The sequence below is a fragment of the Equus asinus genome, chromosome 28, assembly GCF_041296235.1.
Source record: "Equus asinus isolate D_3611 breed Donkey chromosome 28, EquAss-T2T_v2, whole genome shotgun sequence".
NCBI classification, from domain to species: Eukaryota; Metazoa; Chordata; class Mammalia; order Perissodactyla; family Equidae; genus Equus; species Equus asinus.
The window spans coordinates 41,931,194-41,953,739 of NC_091817.1; the positions used below are offsets into that span (position 1 = coordinate 41,931,194).

Consider the following 22,546-nt stretch of genomic DNA (forward strand, 5'->3'; position numbering starts at 1 on the left):
CTTCACTTTTGCCTGATGCCCAGCTCAGCCCAGCAGGGACCTTACCTCCAAACAAAAATACTTATTGAGGGCCTCCTGTGTACCAAGCAGTGGATAGGCAATGACGGTAGGGACTGCATGCACGAATGGATAAACTATTTCCTGGAATGCCTTGCTCTCATCACCTGTTTCGAATTTGGGCCAGCCCTTCTATCCTAGCTCAAATTCCCCTTTCCCCCAGGCGCCCAGCGAGACATGTTCAATCCACCCTCTGATCTTTGGTAGCATTTTGTCTATTGCATTTATTTCACACTTTGCACTTACTGCCTTTTATTGTATTTGTTTGTATTCATTAATTCAACAGTCATTTAATGATTGCTGCTGAAAAAAAGTCCCTGTGCAAGATGGGACAAAAAGATGGACAAGACACGGTCTTTGCTTTCATATATTATTTCTCCTATTCAGTGGCAACACGTGTCAGGGCAAGGACCATATCTTATTCATTTTCTACCCATCTTTTCTTTTTTTATCACCCATAAAAAGGCATGGCAGAGTAAGTACTATTACACATTCTTTCAGTGGATAGATGGATGAATGATGGTTGGATGGATGGATGGTTGCATGCATGAATGGGCAGATGAATCGATACATGGACAGATGAGTGGTTGGATGGATGGATAAATGATGCATGGATAGATGAATGGTGAAATTTTCATATTTTACTGAAAATCTGTAATGATATCTCAGGGGCTTGCTAGAAAGAACGTAGCTTCCCAAATGTTCAATTTCCCTTATGTACTTGTGGATATGCCAAGTCCATGCCAAGAAATGGAAATAGACACATAAATAAGAACAATTAAGATACAGCCCCTGGCCTCAAGGACCTCTTGATATAGGAGCATAGACACATAAACAAGTCTATAATATGGGAGTTGAGGATGTTGGTGGGAGCGATAATAAAAATGGCATTAAGTGCTACAGGAAGCCCAGAGCCTTGATCAGTTTATTCTTTCTTGATCAGGGAACTCTGCAGAGAGGAGATGACAGTCAAAGGCTGAATAGGATTTTTCCCCATGGAAAAGGAGACTTTACAATCAGGGTCAGGAGGAAAGACTTAGATGTCAGAGATGGGGCTGGTTCTGATGGAGCTGGAGAACTGCTTCTCAGATGACATTCGGCTCATCTTCATAGATAGGCTGCCAAATGTCCCTCACAATCTAAAATAGCTGTTTCCCACACGTGTTTTCTACATACACAATATCAGGGAAATTGGTCAGGAGGAGCATTGAGGCGGTGGGTCTGGTGTGCTGTGACACTCTGGTCAAACTTTAGGCAAGTGAGAGGTACGAGTTCTAGAGTCCCAGAGAGCTTGGGCCAAAAGAGAGTCTATCTTTACTGGAACATGTGAGTATGGATTGTGGGCAGGACAGTAGAAAGTTCTCCTTAAATAGGGACGCCCTGCGGCAGGTATGATAACTGGACATTTTTACCATCATATTTTTCAAATATGCTTTTTATTAAGCCTGTTTTCACTTTTTTCTAATAGACTTTGCTTTTTAGAGCAGATTTATATTTACAGAAAAATTAAGAAGAAAGTGTGGAAAGTTCCCACATACACCTTGCCCCTACACATGCACAACCCCTCCCACTGTCAACATCCCCCACCAGAGTGTGTAGATTTTTTAAAATCAATGAACCTATCTTGGCACATCATTATCACCCAAAGTGCATACCTTATTTTAGGGCTCACTCTTGGTGTTGTTCATTCTATGGGTTTGGGCAAATGTGTACAGACATGGATCCATCATTATGGTATCATACAGAGTAGTTTCACTGCCCTAAAAATCCTGTTTTCCCCTTTCCTTTTGAGCATGCATCAAGAAATCTTTCTGAGTCTGGAAAGTTTGCCACAAACAAGACATCTGAGATCTTCCAAGAGTTGCCCCAGATCCCTCAGCTGGCTGACGGCTGAGCAGTCAGCAGGGGGCTGGGGGGTGGGCTGCAGCCACTTTGGGAAACTGTCAAGGGGCATATCTCAAACACGTAGGATGAGCCACTCAGAATTCTGAGAAATAGGCTGTTTCTAGACAGTTTGCCATCGCTTCTGAATAATTACGTTCCTTCTAAGTACATGGGTATCTCGACAAGAGCAAATTTGCCAGCAGCTTGAGGATTCTGTCCATCCCTAAAGATCTCAGCATCATGTCTGTTATCCATGAGCTTTATTTAATAGACTTGCCTGATGTGACGTTTTCTATCATCCTTTGTCTCTAAGTGATTTACTGCTGGGAAGATAATACACACTCCAGGTTTAAACTCAGAAGTCAAATACACCAGGAATGTTGCATTCTAGGTATTTGCAGTTAAAGAGGCAATACGGACTGCCATGGGGGCACATGACTTTTCCACCAAACCACAGCACCATCCCTTTCTGTGAGGAAATATTGGTGTGGAGACACCAACATGCATGCCCACCAGATGAATTATCTGAGAAAAACCTAACATCTAATGATGCTCTTTTCCGATCACAAGGAAGAATTATATTCACTGGAGCTGAGGTTCTTTTCTTTTTTTTTTTTTCTCTTTAGTTGTAAAAACAATCGCAAATGTGAGTGCTTCGGGCTTGAACTTGTCAACAGCCAGCCGCCCACTGCAGAGATAGAGATGTCACCTGTCTTTGGGGCTGAGACACCAGAGCAGGTGTTTCTGTGGGAACTAGGGGCCTCCACCACCGCACACCTTTAATCTTGGATCTTCTTTCTGGTGAAATGCCTGTGATTCGTAACTCAGTCACGTCGCTGAGGAATGTCTCTTCAGATAGATTCTATCTCTAAGAACTTAAGTCAAGGGATTTTCAAACAGTCACTTGATTTATGTACATGAGCCTCTCACTCAGGAAAAGAACTTTTATTTGGCAAGCACCATACGAACAGAGGCCTGAAGAAATAATTAGGACTCTCTTCTCCTTTTTCAATCTCGAAGATTCCCCTTCCTGGGTGTGGGTGGCCCACTCGTGCCTTTGTGAATTTGCAGAGGAGATGGGGCTGGGGGCGGGGCCGTGACTAATCCCACATCTTCCCTTTCTTTTGTTTGTGCAACAACGCAATTCGCTGTCACCACATCAGCACATTTTGCTGCAAATCTCAGTGCCCTTCTCGCTTTCGTTTTACTTAATGCATTTCTACATTTTCCCAAGGCCACACGAGCTGTTTGCTTGCGAGTGGCATGCCTGCCTCAAATAACTAAAATTGCCTGGGTCTTGGAATCTGAGCCTTCATATTCTTTCATATATTATTGGGTCCTATTGTTTTTTAACTTGCTCATCATTCACACGGTGAAGGAAATTCCATTTGGTCCTTTTAAGACCGCCAGACTAGCTGACTTAAACACTCAGCCCCAGTTACTTCTAGAGATTTCGGTTCTTTATTGAAATGGTCCTTTTAATGTCATCTTTAATTTAATCAAATAGTGCCATCAAAATAACATTTACTCTATTACTGCAAATTCACTGCATTATTAACTAGTGTAACTAGACAAAAAAGATGGTACAAACCCCCATGGAAATATATACTTACTGTAAAAATGGATACAGTTCATGGATGTTCTATATTTAATTTGCAGTTTCAAAGCACTCTCTATGGAGAAGTTTTATGGTTCTGAAATAATTTAAAAACACACTTTACTACAATCCATAGCAGGTAGTTTTTGCCAATTTGGGAAGGTATGGTGCCTTGTACTTTCCAAGTAATCTGAACTGTAGTTTTTCACAGTGATCTACCGCTCTCTCATTAGAAATGGGCATCCATCCCTACACCACAGGTGGTACAACCAAGGACTTGCTAGTTTTCTTCTGGTTCCCTCAAACAACCCGAATAGAAGGAGCACGGTATTTGCGGGTGTCACCAAGATCTAATAAGCTTGATGAAAAATACGAACTCATCAATGCCACTTTGGATAGTTGGATCAGAAAACGGGTCATGTTTGGGGAAAGAGGTGAAGGGTAAAAGGGCTATATAATTTAAAAGTCCTTTTGACTCAAAAGAAAAATATGCTAGTTGCATTCAACTTCGTGGGTTCGGCAGGGTATAGTGAGAAGAGTCTGGACTGGGAGATGAGTTCTGAGTTCAGGATGTCAAATAAGTTATTTGCTAGGCCTTAGTATTCTCATCAGTGAAAAGAGGGAATTCTATGACAGCGAGATACTTTCTCTCAAAATAATCCAATATTTTTCAAATGCTTGTCTACCCACTTTCTCTTGAGATCAATAATACCATCTTCCAATTAGAATTTTTTTCAATCAATCACAATTTGCCACTAGCAATTTCTTTGTATGGTATGGAAGTAAAATATCAACAGAGCATCTCTATTTCAAGATTTTCATTCTTCTCACTACTAGAAATTCTATTCCTAGAAGGATATTGAGTAGACTTAAAAATGAGCGTATTGAACTAACATCGTTTATCTTCAAAAGGCGTATGTTCTCACCTGTTGCTCTACCTGCCACCAGCCAAGAGCTATGCTAGGCCCTGAGAAAGAAAACAGGTAAGTTCAAGACCTCTCTCTTACGGAATTTAAAGTCTAGTAGGGGACACAAACATTTGAAGAGAATGATAAAGTAATTCAGATGTTATAATAGAAGTTTTCACAGGGCTAACTATCCATCCATCCATTTCTCCATCTGTCCATCCTTTCACTCATCCATCTGTCCATCCACCCATCCATCTATCCACCCATCTATCTAGCCATCCATCCGTCCATTCGGCCTTCTGTCTTTAGGATGTCAGGACCTTCGGTGCTAACTAAATCTCAATGTGATATGAAGGTATGTATCTTGGTTGAAGATCAAAGAATGTGTCAATGTCTGCAGAATAAAGGGGAGGTTCAGATACTGATGAGACCCCCTATAAATATGACATTGAAAGGTCTGGAAGCCTTGCTAAGGCCAAATGCACAGACTGATGAATCTAAGACAAGTGGGGGAAAGATATGCTTCATCAGTGGTTCTCAACCCTCCTGGAATCATCTGGGGAACTATAAAAAAATCCTGATGCCTGAGTTCTTCCTCTTGAGGGTCTGATTTAGTCTTGGGTAAGGGTACAGTCTGGGCATCAGGATTTTTAAAAGCTCCTTAGGTGATTCTTTTTTGAAACCAAGGTTGGGAATAAAGGGTATGCATGAAGGGAGATCTTTCTGGATGATTAAAGGAAATACCAGTGGTGGGTGTGCCTTAGGTATATCAGTTAGTGGGTATCTGGTGCATGGATGGGCCAGACTAATTTAAAGGGTCACTGATTAGGTCAAATGTCACAGGGGTGAGGGACAAGGGAGTATGTTGTGTATCACCAGGAGAGACTAGACTGGGGCAGCAAGACTGATTCCAGGCGACGTGTTTTGGCATAGAATTGCTAATACCTGACTTGTAATGTTTGCCTCCCAAACTGTCTGTGACTTGGATCACAGGTCAAAGACATCCCTGCCTCTGGCTAGGAATGACAAAATGATGGAACCAGGACTTCCTGTCTTCTAGTATAGTGCTTGCCTTGTGGTCTATTCAAAACAAGTCAGTGTTTGTTGCTGATGTTACTCATTCTTCAGTACATCTAGACTTGTTCCCTAACGACCTCAATACTTAAAATGAAAGGAGACTGTTACGCAACGGAAATCATTTGCATGCTTTAGGTTAAGGCCATTGGGGATTGCAACGACTATCTCATTTTGTCACATTCTTCTAGGGAGGGACACATATCCATGATTTAGCAGATATTTATCGAGTCAGGCACTGTCAGGCACAGAACAGATCCAGTGGTAAGGAAATGGTCTTCGCCTTCTAGGATCTTACAGTTTTGAAGGGACAGAGAGCTAAACAAGGAAGCTAGTACAGCACAAGAATCATGATAATTCCCTGTATCATCAGCCACGGGGTTGTATGAATCTGTGACAAAAGTATATAGCAGTTCATCCAAAAGGAGCATATTTAGCTTAGGAAGTTCTTTTCAATTTAGTTGCTTTATTTTTATTTTTTCTTGTTAAGTAAGCATCATCTTTTATTGAATCTCTGCCTCAATTGTCCTATGTATCTCACACTCTCACACACACACACACACACAGAGAGAGTTTTTTGAAGACTTTGTGTTAACAGTAGAGAACTTCAGAACCTATGAGGCTTGCTTTGGTACCCAAATCTCCTTAACTTCCTGGAAACAGAAGGATCTATACTGTATTCTCCACAGAGCATCTTTGGGGGAAAGAAATTACTCACTTGTAATTGGACGTCTCAGAAAGTAATCAGCTCCATAGATCTGGCTTGCCGACCTGCAGACCCATGAGGCTCGGGAGTTCTCAGCTAAAGGTACAAGTTTCCTTGAAAAAGAGACTCAAGCCATGCATTCAGTGGTTATGTTCCAGATCATATGCTCCCTAAAATCCAGGCAGTCCTTCATACAGGGTGGGCATTATCCGAAAATAGGGTTATGTCGGGTAGTGAGATAAGTGGGGGAAATTACCATTATAAGTTTGTTTTTTTAGGATGACAATGATATGATTGGACTGAGGAGTATATAATTAAAAGTGGCTAAATTGGCGTGGTTCTCTGTAAAACTAGTTGGTGTAAGGAAATTTTGTCTTTGACCATCAAAGAAGGTTCAGTCTGTGGCATGGCACAAAGAAAACACTCAGCAGGTATATAGTTAGGATGGATGGACGGACAGATGGAGTATGGATAGGAGGGTGGGTGGGTAAAGGGATGAATGAAAGAGCCTCTTCCCCTTAAGGGACTCTTTACAAAGAAGTCTTGATCCTCAAACTTGTGTGTGCAAGAAAATCCCCAGTGTGAGCTCGTTAAAATAAGAATATTCTGGGGTGTCACTCCCAGAGATTCTGATTTAGTAGGTCTGGAGAGAAACCGGGGGCCCTGTATTTTTTCAACACGTGCCCCAGGTTGTCGTAGTGTGGGTAGTCTTGCCCTCTTGGATCCTAAACATCTCTATTCCTGCTACATCTTCTACTTTATTGGTTTTGCAGAAATCGTTGCGTAGTTCCATGCTGCCTGCATTCAGGAGGTGCCACTTTCAAATTCACATCAAAGGCAGTTTGGAAGGGATTGGGGGCAGGCCTGGTAACCAGGTCTCTGTTGCCAGAGACTGCTCTCCTGTCTCCCATCAGGACCTCCTTTCAAAGAGGATGTTCCTGAAGGACCCTGGGTGTGCCCTCTGCCTGTGATCAATAGGCCTGGCCCTAGGGGAGCTTTTGGAAAGGGGTGATCTTGGGGTGAACGAGAGGAAGAAGTTTGTTTTCTGAATGAGAATGTCTTCTAGAAGAGGGAGGGGGAGCCAAGCCTTTGACAAGGACATCCAGCCTGTGGGTGACACTCCATGTGTTATGACTTGGAGGCGGCCTCAACTTTCTCCTTCCTGATGGCTGAATCTCATGCCAGAGGGCAGAAATTTGGGAACACGGGGTATCTATTTTTTTCCGGAAGTTATGTGGAAGGCTACCAAGTGGCTGAGGAATTTCACACCTTCTTGATTTCCTCGTAGGCCAAGTTTACTCCCAGGTATGGCAGTCATTTTCTAAGAAAGCGAGATCGCTTCACATTGCGTTTAGAGGCTTAAATCGTGTATTCTGTCAGACAATTCTCTGAAATGGTTTTCCAAGTGAATGCATCAGAAAGTGCCTAGAAAGAATGCCTGGTGTGGGGAGAGGAGGGCATTCAGAAAATGTGAGCTGCTTGAATCAGAACCTAACCTGAGGTGTTTCATCCATACGGTAAGGTGCACACACATTAGATAGACAGTTCAGTGAATTTTGCTTATTAATACACCCGTGTAGACACCACCCAGATCAAGACAGAGAACATTCCAACATCCAGTTTCCAAGCGATAAATCCCATCATAATCAAGAGCTAACTACTGTTCTGATTTCTACCACCGTGGCTTTCTGTTGGGTTTTATGTAAATAGAATCGTACAGTCCGCACTCTGTGGCGTCTGGCTGCTTTTGCTCATCATCGTGTTGTGGGATTCATCCATAGCATTCCAGTCTGTATTGCTCTGTAGTATGCCATCCCCTCCAACATTTATTATTATGAAAAATGTTAAACATACATAAAAGTTGAAAAAGTGTGTAGTAAACACTCAGAAATGTACCACATAGACATAACCATTAACATCTCTATCTACTTGTGTTTTACCCCTTTGTCCATCCCTCTATCCATCCATCAATCTGTCTTGTTTTCTGATGCATTTCAAAATAAGTGGCAGACAGCAGTCACTTACTCCTAAACACTGGAGCAGTGTTATTGCTGTAATGCAAATTATTGCATTGCTGAACTTCAGTTTGATATTTGCTTATGGTTGTTTTGTTGAGGGCATGCCTTTTTTTTTTTTTTTAAATAATTAGAGTGATGTAGTGATAAAGCTATTAAGATCCAACATTTATTGAGTATGGACTTTGGACCAGACATTGCACTAAGCACTTGACATGTGTGCATATACTGTTACTTTCATTTTAAGATACAGAAACTGAGTCTTGAAGATACTATCGATTCGCCTTAGTTTACAGAGACAGTGCATCAACCCTGGATTGTGGCGGACTCCAAAGTCAATTTACCAGCATGCAATTCACTTGAATTTGAGTTAAAAAAAAAAAAAAGAACTTTATCTCAGTCCCCATCTCTGCCACTTACTAGCTGTGTGACTTTGGGCAAGTGAACTAACCTCTCTGAACCTCAAATGTATCCAACAGTAAAATAGGGATAATAATAACAATGCTGTAGAATTATTGTTGACAATCGAATAAGATTTTTAAATACCTAGGAACATGCCTGCCTTGTTCAGATTCATGATCTAACACTTTCCACTAGAAGATTCGGGGACTGTTAAAGTCTACAGAACAAATGATGTTACTCAACAGTTTTGTTGTTGTTGCTGTTGTTTGTTTTGGCTTTGTCCTTGCTGAATTGTGATTTGATTCTATTTAAGCGGCTCCCTGTGCGAACACACACTCTGCTCGTCTCTCTGTCTTCCCTCAGTGATGTTATAATATCCAGAGGCTTATTGATTATTTGTTTGATTCTATTGTGGGCACAGGAGCAGTTCTTAGATTAAGACTATTAGATTTTCCCAAACGGTATTGCCATGGTTTATACAATTGGACGAAACGGGGGATCTAATTTGGACCCAATTTGCTGTAAAGTAGAGCTGGAGAAGGGAGGTGCTGTGATTTGGTTCCGAGCCTGAGAACAAGGAGAAAAACGTTGTCTCCAGGTGATATCTTTGTGCCTCATCAATTCCAGATCCACTGTGTGAGCAGGTCTGAAAATGCAAAGTTTTTTTGCTTGGTTTCTTTTCTTTTCTATGAGCTAAAGGACCTAGCTTTACCTATCCAACTGAGATATGAAACCCACTGATATAATTTATTTTTCCAAGTGAAATATCTCAGGAAAAAAAAAAGTACCAGGTTGAGTTTTCTTGAGGCGCTGGGTTAAAAGACTATGGTTAAGAAGAAATAGAAGATATGCCCAGACACAAATCGTTTCCTGATGGCTGCTTTGGATGGAACCAAATGGAAAATGTTGTTTCTTTGCTTTCACTGGTACGTCCCCCACCCGGGCATCGAAACAAATTTTGATCATACCATCTCTAAGAGTTTCAGTCCTGCATTTTTACCTTAAGCTTATTGCACAGTTCCATGACATTATTGACTCTTCATGAATACCGTTTCTAATAATGGCTATAAATTCCATTTATTGGCTATTACTATTCCCTCCATATTGAAATTTTAGATTGCTTCCCGATTTTCTGTATTATAAATAAGGCTGAAAAGTAGCATGTGAGTGTTTTAGACTAATAAATATAATATATAATATACTACTATTTCCTCAGATTAGGTTTCCAGAAGCAGAATAACTGAGTCAAAGAGTGTATACCTCTTTAAAGGCCTTAAATATATTGCACAATTATTTTCGTGGCATGTCAATATCCTTGAAAATGATGATTTGGTTTCGAATTCCATGTACTACTTGTCCCACTTTGGAGAAATTACTTAACTGCTCTGTGCCTCGGTTTCCAAGTCTGTGAAATGGGAAAAATAATACCACCACTTCATAGAGGCATTGTGAGGGTTGAATGAGTTAGCATACATAAAACATGTAGAATGTGTCTGGCGTGTGGTAAGTAAATATTATCTGTTACTTTTATTATCAATTACTGTTACTGCCTTAATGGAGGAAGGATCTATGGAATACACAACAATCATCCAAAGACTTCCCTTGATCCATTGTTTCAGTTTCTCCCCTTCTAGAACTTTCCCCGTAGTCACTCACCAGCCCCTGAGATATCCCATGCCTTTCAACCTATTTTCCCAAGCCTAGCTGCTTCTCGGAGGAGCCCTTCAATACTGAATGATATCTAGAAGGGAAGAGGCAAATTCATGATCCCAAATACGTTCCAAGCAGATGAAGCCACCCCTGAACAATTGGGAGGGGACCACTCCTGTCCACCTTTCCAAGGCAACTGACAACAGGAAACGGCCAATACTGGAACCATACAGATTTGACTTGTGAGGGTCAGGTGGGCATTATTCCAGTTGGATGAAGGTCAGGAGGTGGCTCATGAGCTGGCTGCTGCAGGCGGTGGCACAGAGTTCTGAATCTGTGGGGTCTATCAACGCAGGAGGGGCAGGATGGGAGAGGATGGGAGTGGCTTCACATCAACTGGCTCTGTTGCAGCATCCTGGGAGCAGCAGTAGCAACAGGAGGGAGCCGGGAGCCTTCCCCCCGCAACCCCGCCAGTCTTGTGTTCTCACTTCTCATTTAGCACTTACCCTAATATATTAAAAATGTATGTGTGTGTGTGTGTGTGTGTGTGTGGTGTGTTTAACTTCCCTTTCCTCTGCCTTCTCTAAGAGCAAGGAATGGATCTTACTCCTCCCCTCATGTCTGACTCCTAGCATAGTGCATGGTCTGTAGGAGATAATCCATACATGGGGATGAATGAATGAGTGAGCGAATGGGTTGTTTCCAGAATATCCAGAAACTGTCCCCCATACTCCTACCCATCTAGGCCCTATAAGAGGACTGTGACCGCCAACCCTAGGCAGGAACCCTGAGCCCTGAGCCCTGGACATTGTGTGTGGATGGACAGAGAGTGTCATTGCTAATTGCCAGAGAGGCCAAGTCCTGGCGGTGGCCAACCAGTTCCCTGGGGAGTTCTCGCCGACGTCGCAAAATGGGGCCATGGTCTTAATTAGGGATGCAATTATGTTCCTTTGTTAACCATCATGAGCAGAGGGACAGTACGATGACTGTGACCAGTGTGTTTCACGTGTAAACTTTGACCTCAAAGCAAGGGGGCGGGCTTTTCCCAAGGACCTTGTTGATGGTGACAATAAGCACTAGCCCCAGCTGCCAAGAAGGCTGATAACGGGAGGGCAGAGCATGTCTTTTCTTTCTTTCTTCTTTTCTTTTTAAACCCTGCTCATTGGTTTCAGGAATCATTAGCATGGTAGAGATTAAAGCTATTGGAGATAGCACAGATTGTTTCATTGGATTGGATTGGATTGGATCCGAGCCATTTGCAAAGTGCAGTATTACCATAAGAAGGGACTTGGAATGTTTGTCACATAACACCCCTTCATGGGGAAGGCAGTTTCTTAAAATTAAAAAAATAAAAAAGACTTAAAATAGCATGGCTTTCTTCTGCTTTCAAAAATGCAACGACGTAGACTCTATGTGTCCAATGGACTGCCTGGGATGTGGTGAGCGGCCCAGCTACCCCGTCCTAGTGGCCCTTGTCCTTAGGTGCTTTGGGGGACAAAGTCAAGAAAGTAAAGCTCAGGACTCCTGTCTTGCTCTTTCAACCAGAACTATTCCCCTCTTGTTTGTCTCATATTGTTGTATTCCACCTAAGATACTGTTCACAAAAAAGGAGATTTTGCTGCTGCTTTAGCAACAAAAAAATAGTATATTGAAAGCATTATACTAAGTGAAAGACACTAGTGACAAAGGACCGGATGATTCCATTTATAGGAAATGCCAAGAAGAGGCAAATCTGTAGAGACAGAAAGTAGATTCCTGGTGGCCAGGGGCTGGGAGCGCATGGAGGGATGGGGGGGAGAAGAGCTCAGGGAGCAGCATTCTGTTTGGGATAGTGACAATGTTCTCAAAATGGTGTGGTGATCATTGTACAACTCTGTAAATATATAAAACCATGGAATTGTACATTTATATGGGTGGAGTGTGTGGTGTGTGAACTCTCTCTCAATAAAGCTGTTAAAAATAGCATGAAACCAGGATGTAATTCAACCGGTCTGCTGCTCAAGTCTCCCAAGTGTCTCCATTTAAGTCTGGACTGAGATAGAACCCCAGGTATGGTGTGAGCAGCACACACCTGTCACCTCCACCCTGAGCATCCTACTTCTGATAATGCTGCCTATGAAGCCGTTAGCTCTTTTGATAGCCACATCACCATGTCGACTCTCAATTACATAACCAGATTTACCCCTGCACTGTTACACTTTTATTTGATTCTCTCTCCCTCCAATTCAATGTAAGCCTCCTGAGGGCAGAGTTTCCAGTTCACTGTGAGCTACTTTTTAATAATATCAGTTACAATGACCTCATGCCCAGCCTGATACTTGTTGTTGAGAACATACAAGGAGTAAGACATGACTCTTGCTCTAAACAGCTCACAGTTTATTTGGGTAAACCCAGCACTATGTAGTGAAACCAGGGAAGATTTCAACTAAGATCTTATGTTTGAGCTAGATCTTGAGTGGTGCATAGAAACTCATGAAATGGGGAAGCAGAAGAGTAAGATATTCAAGGTAGAAGGAACAGCATGAGGAAGGGCATGGAGCTAAGAAAGAACATGGTATGATGCCAGAACTGTGAAAATTTGCTGAGAATTAATTTGAGACCGCAATTTAGAAAGATAGTATATGATATGCCATATCTACAATTTTCATGGAGCAGTGTGTACTACTCTCTCACCCCATGTTAGTCATAATTCTTGGTGGCAATTAAACAACTTATGACAAAAGGAAACATTGGTTCACGTACTAGGAAGACTTGGAGTTATGGCTTCAGGCATGGCTGGGTCCAGGGGCTCAAATATATAATCAGATTATTTGTCTCTTTCCATCTTTTGGCTACGGTGGTCTCTGTTTGGCTTACCTCTGCAGCAGGTTTTCTCCACCTGGTGGCAGAGATGGCTGCCAGAAGGACCATACCCCCATTCTCATATAATATTAATAACAGCAGAAGGAAAATTTTTTATTCTCTCTCCTAGAATGTATGCTTCCCAGGGGAGATTCTAGCCCAGTTTAGACTGCATGCTTTATCCCTGAGCCAGTCACAGTGGTCAAGAGATAGGCTGTTTAATTAGCTGACGAAGGTCATGTGTCTACCATTGTGGAAAGGGAGTGGAACACTCTTATTGCCCCACAGGATCAGACGGAGTAAAGTGTGCTTCCCAGAAGAACAGAAGAAAACAGAGGGACAAATGGGCTAGACGAGCAAAAAACTATAGTTAGTTTATGCCCCATAACGCCCAGGATTTTTTTTTTTCAAGTTCAGGCATTAACCTCCATCTCTGGTAGCCTGTTCTTGTGATGTTGGATTTTAAGCCTTAACCAAGAATCCTACACACACATCCGTTCAATTCCATTTAGATAGAATGTTAACAAGGGAGAAGTAATTCGTTTCTCCTCTCTGGACCTGTTTCTTCATCAATAAAATGGGAATAATAGTGCAGACCTTGTAGGCCCTTTATGAATATCCATTGGGAACTTTAAGCGCACGCTCAGGGAGCATTACAGTTCTTCCCAGGCAGTCGGAGTTTGTCCACCTGCTGTTTATTAAGAACTGTCTCTTTCTACCTGTCATTTTAGCAAACTCCGATCTGATGTGTGGTCTCCCCTTACGCCCAGCAGCCTCAGACCTCTCAGGAGAGAGCAGGTCCTTCTCTGGGTACCACTGAGGAAGAGGCTCAGGGCAGGTGGTAGCACCATGTCGTTTCCAGATGAAACAGGGCTCCCCGGACATCAGCCGCCAGCTCAGAGGGGCGTTCAGACAAAGAGCCAAATTTAAATTCATGTAATGTTGCTGTTTGTAACATTGAATACTTAAGACATCTGCTCACAGTCTCGTATTATAAATGAATGGAAAGGATCCAGGAGAGCTTTATTAGATGGGCGCCAAGTGAGCGCCACATATTTCAAAGCAGGATCTTAATCAGACATTATTTATATCTATAATATTTTACAAATTAAGAGAAGTAGAAATAGTCACCGGAAGGATGTCAGCAAACAGGAGTGAAAAAACGAAAAAAAAAAAAAACCTGAAGCCTAGAACAGAGAGGCTGATCATCTCTGGGGGAGGAGGATGAAGAAGTAGCGGATTTACCGTCATTGGCAGGTGTCTAAATGTTCCGTTTAAATTAAACGGCACGTGTCATAAAGCAGCGTGAGCGCGGTACATCCCACCCCGTGTTTCTGTTTCAGCTAGAGCCTATTTTTCTTTCCCTTTCAGCTCAGCCACCCTCTCCTCCCTGACACTGGGTCATGCAGGGCTCCTACTTCATAATTTCCTCTTACTTTAGTTCATTATGCTGTGTGATTCAGTGGAAACATAAAAAATGGTTCTTAATTTTAATTAATGGCAAACTTAGAACAGACCCGTTTAATAAATCTGTTCTCTGGACTTAACAAGCCTCCTCGCCTGTAAGGGCCTCCTGTCATTTTATTAAGGCCAGAGCCTCCCAACCGAATGGCTGAGTAATTGACAAAAACCGCAGGTAAGGCGCGGGACATGTAATTGATTCCTACGATGCCCTCCGCGGAACGCACTGAAGAGTTAATTATTTTTGCTGCAGTTGGGACTCAGCTGTTGTTTCCACTGGGATTAAACAGCTGTCAGCATTGTTAATGACATCAAATTCGTGCATTAAAATCCTCTCGTTCCCTTCCCATAGAAAGCGGGGTGTGCGGGAATCTCTGCCACATCCCCCTTTATGAAGGAGTGAAAATCCAAGGAAAGATAACAGCCCTTATTACAAAACCACAGGCTGGGGCTTGTGTTGATGGAATCTCGTAATGAGTAATTAAGCCGCTTTGCGAAAATCGGGCTGTCATGTTAGCATTTGGGTACTTTCGTTCCCTGGTGGAAGCAGCTGGGTAGACTGGGAAGGTGATAAAGGGAAGAAAAATAGAATTCTTCTGGAATTGCCTCCACTTTTTTTTTTTAATGGCACAAAACAGAGTTACTAAATAATGAACCAACCAAAAATGAACTTTTGTGTGTTCTTAAAGTGTCTGCCAATTTCTTCAAACATCTGTAACGATAGGTCTAATGAATAGAGAGGCTCACCTCTATTTTTGGGGTGTAATTTTTTTTTTCTGAGTCTCTGAAATGATACGAGAACAAACTTTAAGCTTTTGTTACTGTCTGACTCACTCTGCCTCGCTTCGTTTTCCAAAGAACCATCTTAGCAAATGAAAGTTTGATTGAGAAATCTGTCCCCGAGGAAAAAGTAAATGAAAGCATTTCTGGGTGTTTCAGGAACACAAATTCCTGTGCAGAGAGGGGAGCAGGGGGAGAGGTGAGGGCACCAGCCCTGGGATGGATGAGCTGGGGGCCCCCACTCCCGCTGGTAAACAAAACTGGGGAATTTCTGTCTCCAAGTAGGGAACAATATGCATGTGTGGAATTTTGCTTTTTCTTTCAGCTTATTTATTTCACTTAACATTCCCAATCCTAGGAGTATTTCAAGATCATCATATTGTTAGTTTGCTTTCTTTTCCCTGTGAAGACAAAATTCATACGAGATTTATGTTGAGTGTTTAAAATTATCTTCTAAAATGTTTTGCCTTTCTAAAAACATCTTGCCTTCAAAGAGTGTACTCTCCCCACTTCTAGGCAGCATGAAAGTGCAACGTGAGTTCACAAATCAAACCGTAGCCGGCAGACTCAACCTAGTTCACACCAGAATACAGAAGGAAGGAGAAGAAACTCATCAGAGGACCGATTCTTTTGGGTTTGTGTTGAGAGAAAAACCATCTCCAAGGAACCCACAGAAGGACTGAAGCAGAGCAGTTAAATAAATGAATAACCCCCTTCCAGTCAGATAAGAAACGAGGAGCGTTTTATATGTCACATCAATAAGCATCTTAATTGAACAGCACGAGGCTTCTCCACCAGCACATGCCTCATGGTGCACTGGCTTCCAAAGATGCCTAGCAAAGGAGCCCATCACTCAGACTCAGCTTCTGCGGCGACACGAGGCTACATTTTCCAGAAGCAGGCCTGGGTTAGATGTGACGAATCCATCTTGGTTACGATTATCAACCAAAAGTAAACCGTATATTATTATTTTTTAAAGTATCGGCTGATGCACAAAGAATTATTTCCGTTTTTTTTGGTTGTTGTTTTTTTTTAAGATTTAGCAAAAGCCTAATATTCGTGACACGGAGGAAATGGTACCTGGTAGAAATTGCTCAGCCTGAATAGCTCATGCTGTTTGCAGTTACCTCTTGGCCAAACCCCGAGACCCACGCTCTTTCTCTGGTGTTGGGTCCCCCAGCTCTCCACCCCTCAGAGTGGGATGTTTAGGGCGTAACCTCCCCCAGGCCTGCAACCCATGCCGGGAAGCAGAGGCAATTTATTACCCCAGCTTCCTGTCCACGGGAGGCCCAGGGAGGCCTTGAAATTCGCAGCTGCAAGTCAAATTCCACCAGCGCGGTCTCGGAATTTAATGAGGCCTCTCCGGACACAAAGAGACATGGACATTTCTAGGCTTGCTGGCTCTCCTCCCCAAGCCCCTCCTCTCTCCCCGATGAGACTTTCCTGGGAAGGCCTCTCCTATTGGCAAGGCTGGGTCTCTCCTTTTGCTTTGTCATTCTGCATTTCAACTCTCAACTTGGTTGGCCCCCTCAGAATTTATTGCTCCCAATAAAAGACACCACCCTCCCCCTCCCCCCGCCAAAATCCAACACCGTTAAGCTTTACGATATAGTTATCACTTAGTGAACACTTCAACGAAAAACCTCATTTAATCCGGAGTTCCCAACTGGATTTTGTCCCCAGAGGACATCTGGCAATGCTGGAAACATTTTTGGTTGTCACAACTCAGGAGGAAGGGCTGTTGTCTACTGGCATCTACAAACTAGAGGCCAGGGATGCTGCTACACATCCTACAATGCACAGGACAGCCCCTTGCCACGAAGAATTATCCAGGCCCAAGTGTTGATGGTGCCGTGGGTGAGAAACCCTGGCCTAGCGTGTTTCTCAACCTTGTCTTTCATTATCGCCTCCCACCCCCAGGAGCCTTTCAGACATGATTTTCCTAATCGCCCCCGCCCATGAAATTCTAATACTGCATCTCTGTTCCTGTACTGTATGCATATCTACGCTCTACACATTAAAAGGGTAAAAATTTTTTCTCCCCACCCTCCCTTCCCAGAACTAATTGTCCTTCCCCTGGAGGTGTTCTCGCCCTCACTGGGAACTCGAAGTCTACAGAAGGGCTTTATCCATAGGAAACATAGAGCCAACTGAGGCTTTTGAGCAAGGAAATCGATGCAGTGATGGGATTCAATTTTTAAAAGAATCCTGGCAGCCTTGTGGAGAGTGAGAGAGATTAGGGAAGACCCATGGCTCTAAATCGGAAGGTCCCTCCCTATCAGGAGCAAACTTCCTCTTCCAGCAATATCAGCAGCCACGCGTCCCCCGCTCACCCACCCTGAGCCCCTGCCACCCTCGGTCACTTGACATCTTCCTGCCTTTTAGCTGCCAGTGCTTGGGAGTGTTTGTGGAATCCCTCTCTGGAGATGCCACTTCCTCTCATTGGTGTGTGTGGTCAGTTCTCCAGCTCTGGGGTCCAGCGAAGCTAAAGGATGCTATTCCACCCAAATATAGATTTCAAGATTGTGCCTTCCTTGTCCATCCTTGGATGTTCTGCACAGTTCCTGACACAGAGAAGGCACTTGATCATGGTTTTTTGGCTGAATGAATGAAGGAATGAGGACTTTTGTCCTTGCAAACCTTCTTGCACACATTAATCTAGCCAGCATCTTGTGAAACACACCTACTTCTTTCTGATCTTCATTTTCAGGTAGTTTTGAAATGAGAACCAATGAGGCTGCTTTTGCTCCCAGTGCTTACGCCTCACACTCCCAGCCCCCAGGGCTGTGTGGTCAGAGTCTCAGATCCGGAACACGTGACGTGCGTGGGCCTGTGACTAACGGAGCCACACAGCGCGCGATGGAGGCGGCCTGGGAGGCCGACCGAGCAAGTAATTTCTGAAGAAGGACCCACGAGGCAGAGAATGAGCAGCATGATGCAGAGGGAGCACGACTATTTTGCCACTGCAGCTCAGTCTAGATCTCAAGGATCCAGCTAAGTCAAGAATCTGGATCGGGAATCCTCAACTTGTGAGCACCATGGACTCAGCATCCCCAGGCCTTAACATCCACACCAATAAGATGGCTCCTGGAGTGGTTTGGGGCTGAAATAAAATAATACAAAGAGAAATTGCCTGGGGCATATTGGGGGGGCTCAACAGTTATTACTTCTCTCTTCCCCACACTGGGTCTCTTGACTGCAACTTCCTTTTTACATACTTTTTACATGAGGCCACTCTTCATTCTGAGGTTTGCAATGTCTCTTCAATGCCTGGTTCAGATGCACAAATGGAGAACAGAGGGTTGATGTCCCTCGAGCATGTGTGTTCCCCCCCACCCACCTCATGTCCTTATCACCCCATGTAACTGGCTAAGACGCAACACCTCTCCTTGTGTTTGTTTTGTTTTGTTGAACCAGCACACAAGCTCATGGGAGAAGTTTCCTCTGGTCTGAGAGAATCAGGTTTTCACTGGGGCTCAGGCACATCTCAACATAGCCACTCTTTTGCTGCCCCCAGGCAATTTCATAAGAGCCGTGTTATCCTCTTCTTTCCCCCATAAGTGGTATTTCAGGCACCCTATACATCTTTGAATCAAGAGGTTGTTTTGAATCACTCCTTTTGGCAAGACTTACTCAGAGAGGTGAGCAGCCAAGGTCTCGAGTGCTCTCAAAGGAGGAAGGACGAGAAAGATGGCGTTTGTCAGAAAGTTGCAGGCCCTTGAATCTATAAACAGCCTTCTACAGGGAACCAGGAGTCCTCGTAAGATCCTTAGAAGCTCTGAAATCCTCCAGGTGACGTTGATTTGCCGAATTGGTTATGACCACAGAAGCGCTTGGGGTGGCCCAGTTTCTTTCCTGGGCCCCCAAACAAACCAAACACCAGAAGCCATAAGGACATCAGTTAAATGGAGCTGCCCCCTTGTTTTATTTTTCCTTCCTGGAACCCCACCACGGACCTCCTCTCCCCCGGGTCCTCATTGGGTGGGGGAGGAGGAATTTCCTCATTCCTTTTTCTCTGAGGGGCTTTCATATACAATTTTTATATAAACAGAAGTGGCAGGAGTCGGGGAATAGAAGAAAGAAAATGGCAAAAGCTGAGCCTGAGGGGAGTGCTGAGAGGAAGGGAAATTCCAACAGAGAGCAAGGACAGGCTGCCAGGTCTCAGGGGGCCTCGTGTAAGTCTGTGACTGTCCCGCTGGGCCTCCTTCCTGGCCCCATGGCAGACACGCGCTCCCGTCTTCCCCTCACCCCCAGCTCCCCTCTAGGAAGAGTTTTTCTGGGAAGCAGCAGACACACCTACAAGCGAGGAAACTCCAGGTACACGTCTTTTTGTGTGTTTTTAATTGAGGTGAAATGCACATGACAAAAAAATTTCCATTTTAAGGCAAATGATTCAATGGCATTTAGGACATTCACAATTTTATGCAACCACCACCTCTATCTAGTTCCAAAATAGTTCATCACCCGACAATAACACCCTACATCCCAAAGCAGTCACTCCTAAGCCTCTCTCCTCCCAGCCCGTGGCAGCCACCAACGTGCTTTCTGTCTCTGTGGATTCGCCTCTTCTGGACATTTCATATTAAAAGGAATCTCATAAAATGTGACATTTTGTGTCTGTCTTCATTCGCTTACCATAATGTTTTCAAGGTTCATCCACATTGCGGTACTTCGTTCCTTTTCATGGCTGAATAATATTCTGTTGTGTGTTTATACGACCTCTTGATTATCCACTCATCCATTGACGGACTTTGGGGTTATTCCCACCTTTTGGCTCTTGTGAATAGTGCACCATGAACAAGTATTCGTGTGAGTACCTGTTTTCAATTTTCTTGGCTTTACACCTAGGAGTCGTATATGCCCAATGCTGGATTATATGGTAATTCCATCTTTAAGTTTTTGCGGAACTGTCAAACTGTCTCTCACAGCAGCTGAACCATTTTACATTCCTACCAGCAATGTGCAAGCGTTCCAATTTCTGCACATCTTCACCAATGCTTGTTATATTCTCAGGTACGTTTTGATCTCCCTCTGACCTCCTCTCTCCCCTCCATCTTCCTGCTGGTGGATTGAGATCAGGATATAAGGATCTATGTCTCCCTTCATTAGCATCTGGCCCCCTTGCTGGGCAGCCTTGGTCCTCCCTGCTCAGAACTCCAGTCTCCCTTTTTCTAACACAGACACAGCAAGTATACCCGTCCTCTAGAATACCACTTGGGGCTCATTTAGTTTTATGCTACATGCATTGTGGGTTGCCCCACAATGATTACAAAAAGAATCTGTGTCATTAGAGAACATTTGAAAACACAGAGCAGACAGCGCACAGAGGAATACAAGCCATCCACAGCCTCAATACCCAGAAATAACCTCTATATTTACTTTATTTTCTTCTAGTCTTTTTTCCTATATATCTTATTAGTTAGGTATTGGTTGGGCTCGAGGTAAAAACTGCTACCGTTACTAACATCAACACAAGATAGAAGTGTATTTCTGTCTCAGGGTAAGTAGGTGGTGAGCTCCTTCATGAAGCTGCTCTGATGCTGTGTCCACTTTGTTGGGGAGAGGGCCCCCTCCCTCCAGCTTTTGCTCAGGAATGGGTTAGGGTCTGGGGCAGACCCTCAGCCCCCAGAGTCAGTAGGAGCTGGCTGAGGCTCCTGTGAGGGTTTCACAAAAACTCCAACCAGCATGGCGAGCTGAGATGTGTCAAATGGAAGCTCCGACTAGTTAACTTGAAGGGGTCTTGTTCCTCAGATCTCTAAGACAATGAACAGCACCCATTTCTCAGGGCATGTGCAGGTGCACCTGAGACTGAAGAAATGAGGAAGGTCCCCGGTGGTCCGTAGCTTCTGCCTTTCTTTCTTGGCTTGGGAAGTAGTGCTTGGTGTCTCAGTAGGATGACTGCACTGGTGATTTTCCCTTTGTCCAAAGGATGCAGTTGATAACTCGAGGTGGTGCAGTGGGATAAGTCAGCAGGTGGCCATCTGTCCCTGGACTCCTACCTGAAATCCATGCCGAACTATAATTACCCTTCATTTTTACAAGCCTCTAGTTTATCGGTCTTCATTGTGAAGTATGTCATATTAGCTCCATTTTACAGATGGAAAAACTGAGGCAGAGTTTGCCAAACATGGTTCATTTCCCTCAGGATTTCCATTTCTTAATTTTAGGCTTAAATTAGCTTTCACTGCTAATTTTGTTCCCACAATGTCCCTGGGATCATTTTACTTCTATTGGCTCTACCCAAGTCTACACAAGGCCACTTGAATTGTCAATGTCAGAGTCAAACCTCAATTTTCACAATTAATTGCATGATAGTTAATTAAGTTGACAGCCTGGCAATCCAGCCTCATTTAAAATACTAATAGTTTATTTATTTTTGGAGTCATTTACAAAGCATGTTTTCCTGCCACCATCTCGCAGGATCCTAGTTGAGTATCCCGACGATGGGAATAATAATAATGTGTCTGATTTTTCCATAGTTAGAGTCATAGGAACCATGGATGGCATTTCAAATCAGGATCAGAATTTTGACCTTGAAAGTGGGACCAGATGTTCAGCACAGTTCTCCCAAGAAGACAGAAGTTCTGGTTTAGCTTGTTGCTGTTCAAATAGGTATTTTCCAGAAGAGCTTATTTTCATCATCTTCTGAAAAAGAAAAGTAGGAAGGTATTATCTTGAAAGTCCTCTCTAGCTTTTAGAGAATGTGATTGTGCATTGCTATAGGATTGAGCTCACCGGGCAGTGCGTGAGGATCACATTTTCTCACATCGATTTGCCTTCATAAGTGTGGAGGTGGAGTTATATATGGTCTCAGGACTGGCCCCGCATTTTGGTTCTTGATATAGAGAGAGATCTGTGCTAAGAAACTCTTGGTTCCATTGTCATGGGAGTATTTTTGCAAGTAATGCAACAGTACTTTCCAGACCCCTCGAAGCTTCGTTGACGCTCTTCCTGTGGATTCGTATGTTGGTGTTGACCCACTGTCCTGACTGGGAGGACCCTGTGCTGCTGACTTCCCTGAAATCTGTACATGTTCTCCATGACATCCCTGGCTGTGCTAGCCATCTGAAATGGCTTCCCCCACACCTCCCAGCGGTGCTCTCTTATTCCGTCATAGGATTTCTCTGGGCTTGCTAATGCCTGAGCCATTCATGATCTCTGTGTGAAGATT

At 43.6% G+C, this 22,546-nt stretch overlaps 1 protein-coding gene across 6 annotated transcripts in view; it reads left to right on the top strand.

The window, feature by feature from the left end:
- The window catches only part of WWOX (WW domain containing oxidoreductase), a 934,084-nt gene that overhangs the window by 707,851 nt on the left and 203,687 nt on the right, over positions 1–22,546 (top strand). Inside the window, exon 9 of one of the 6 annotated variants that reach the window (XM_014845707.3) lies at positions 15,892–16,101. The exons of the other annotated variants lie outside the window; for them this stretch is intronic. Coding sequence (XP_014701193.1) covers positions 15,892–15,900 — 9 coding nt within the window. The 3' untranslated portion in view covers positions 15,901–16,101. Of the gene's footprint in view, positions 1–15,891; positions 16,102–22,546 lie in introns of those variants that run through there. 6 annotated transcript variants of the gene reach the window in all.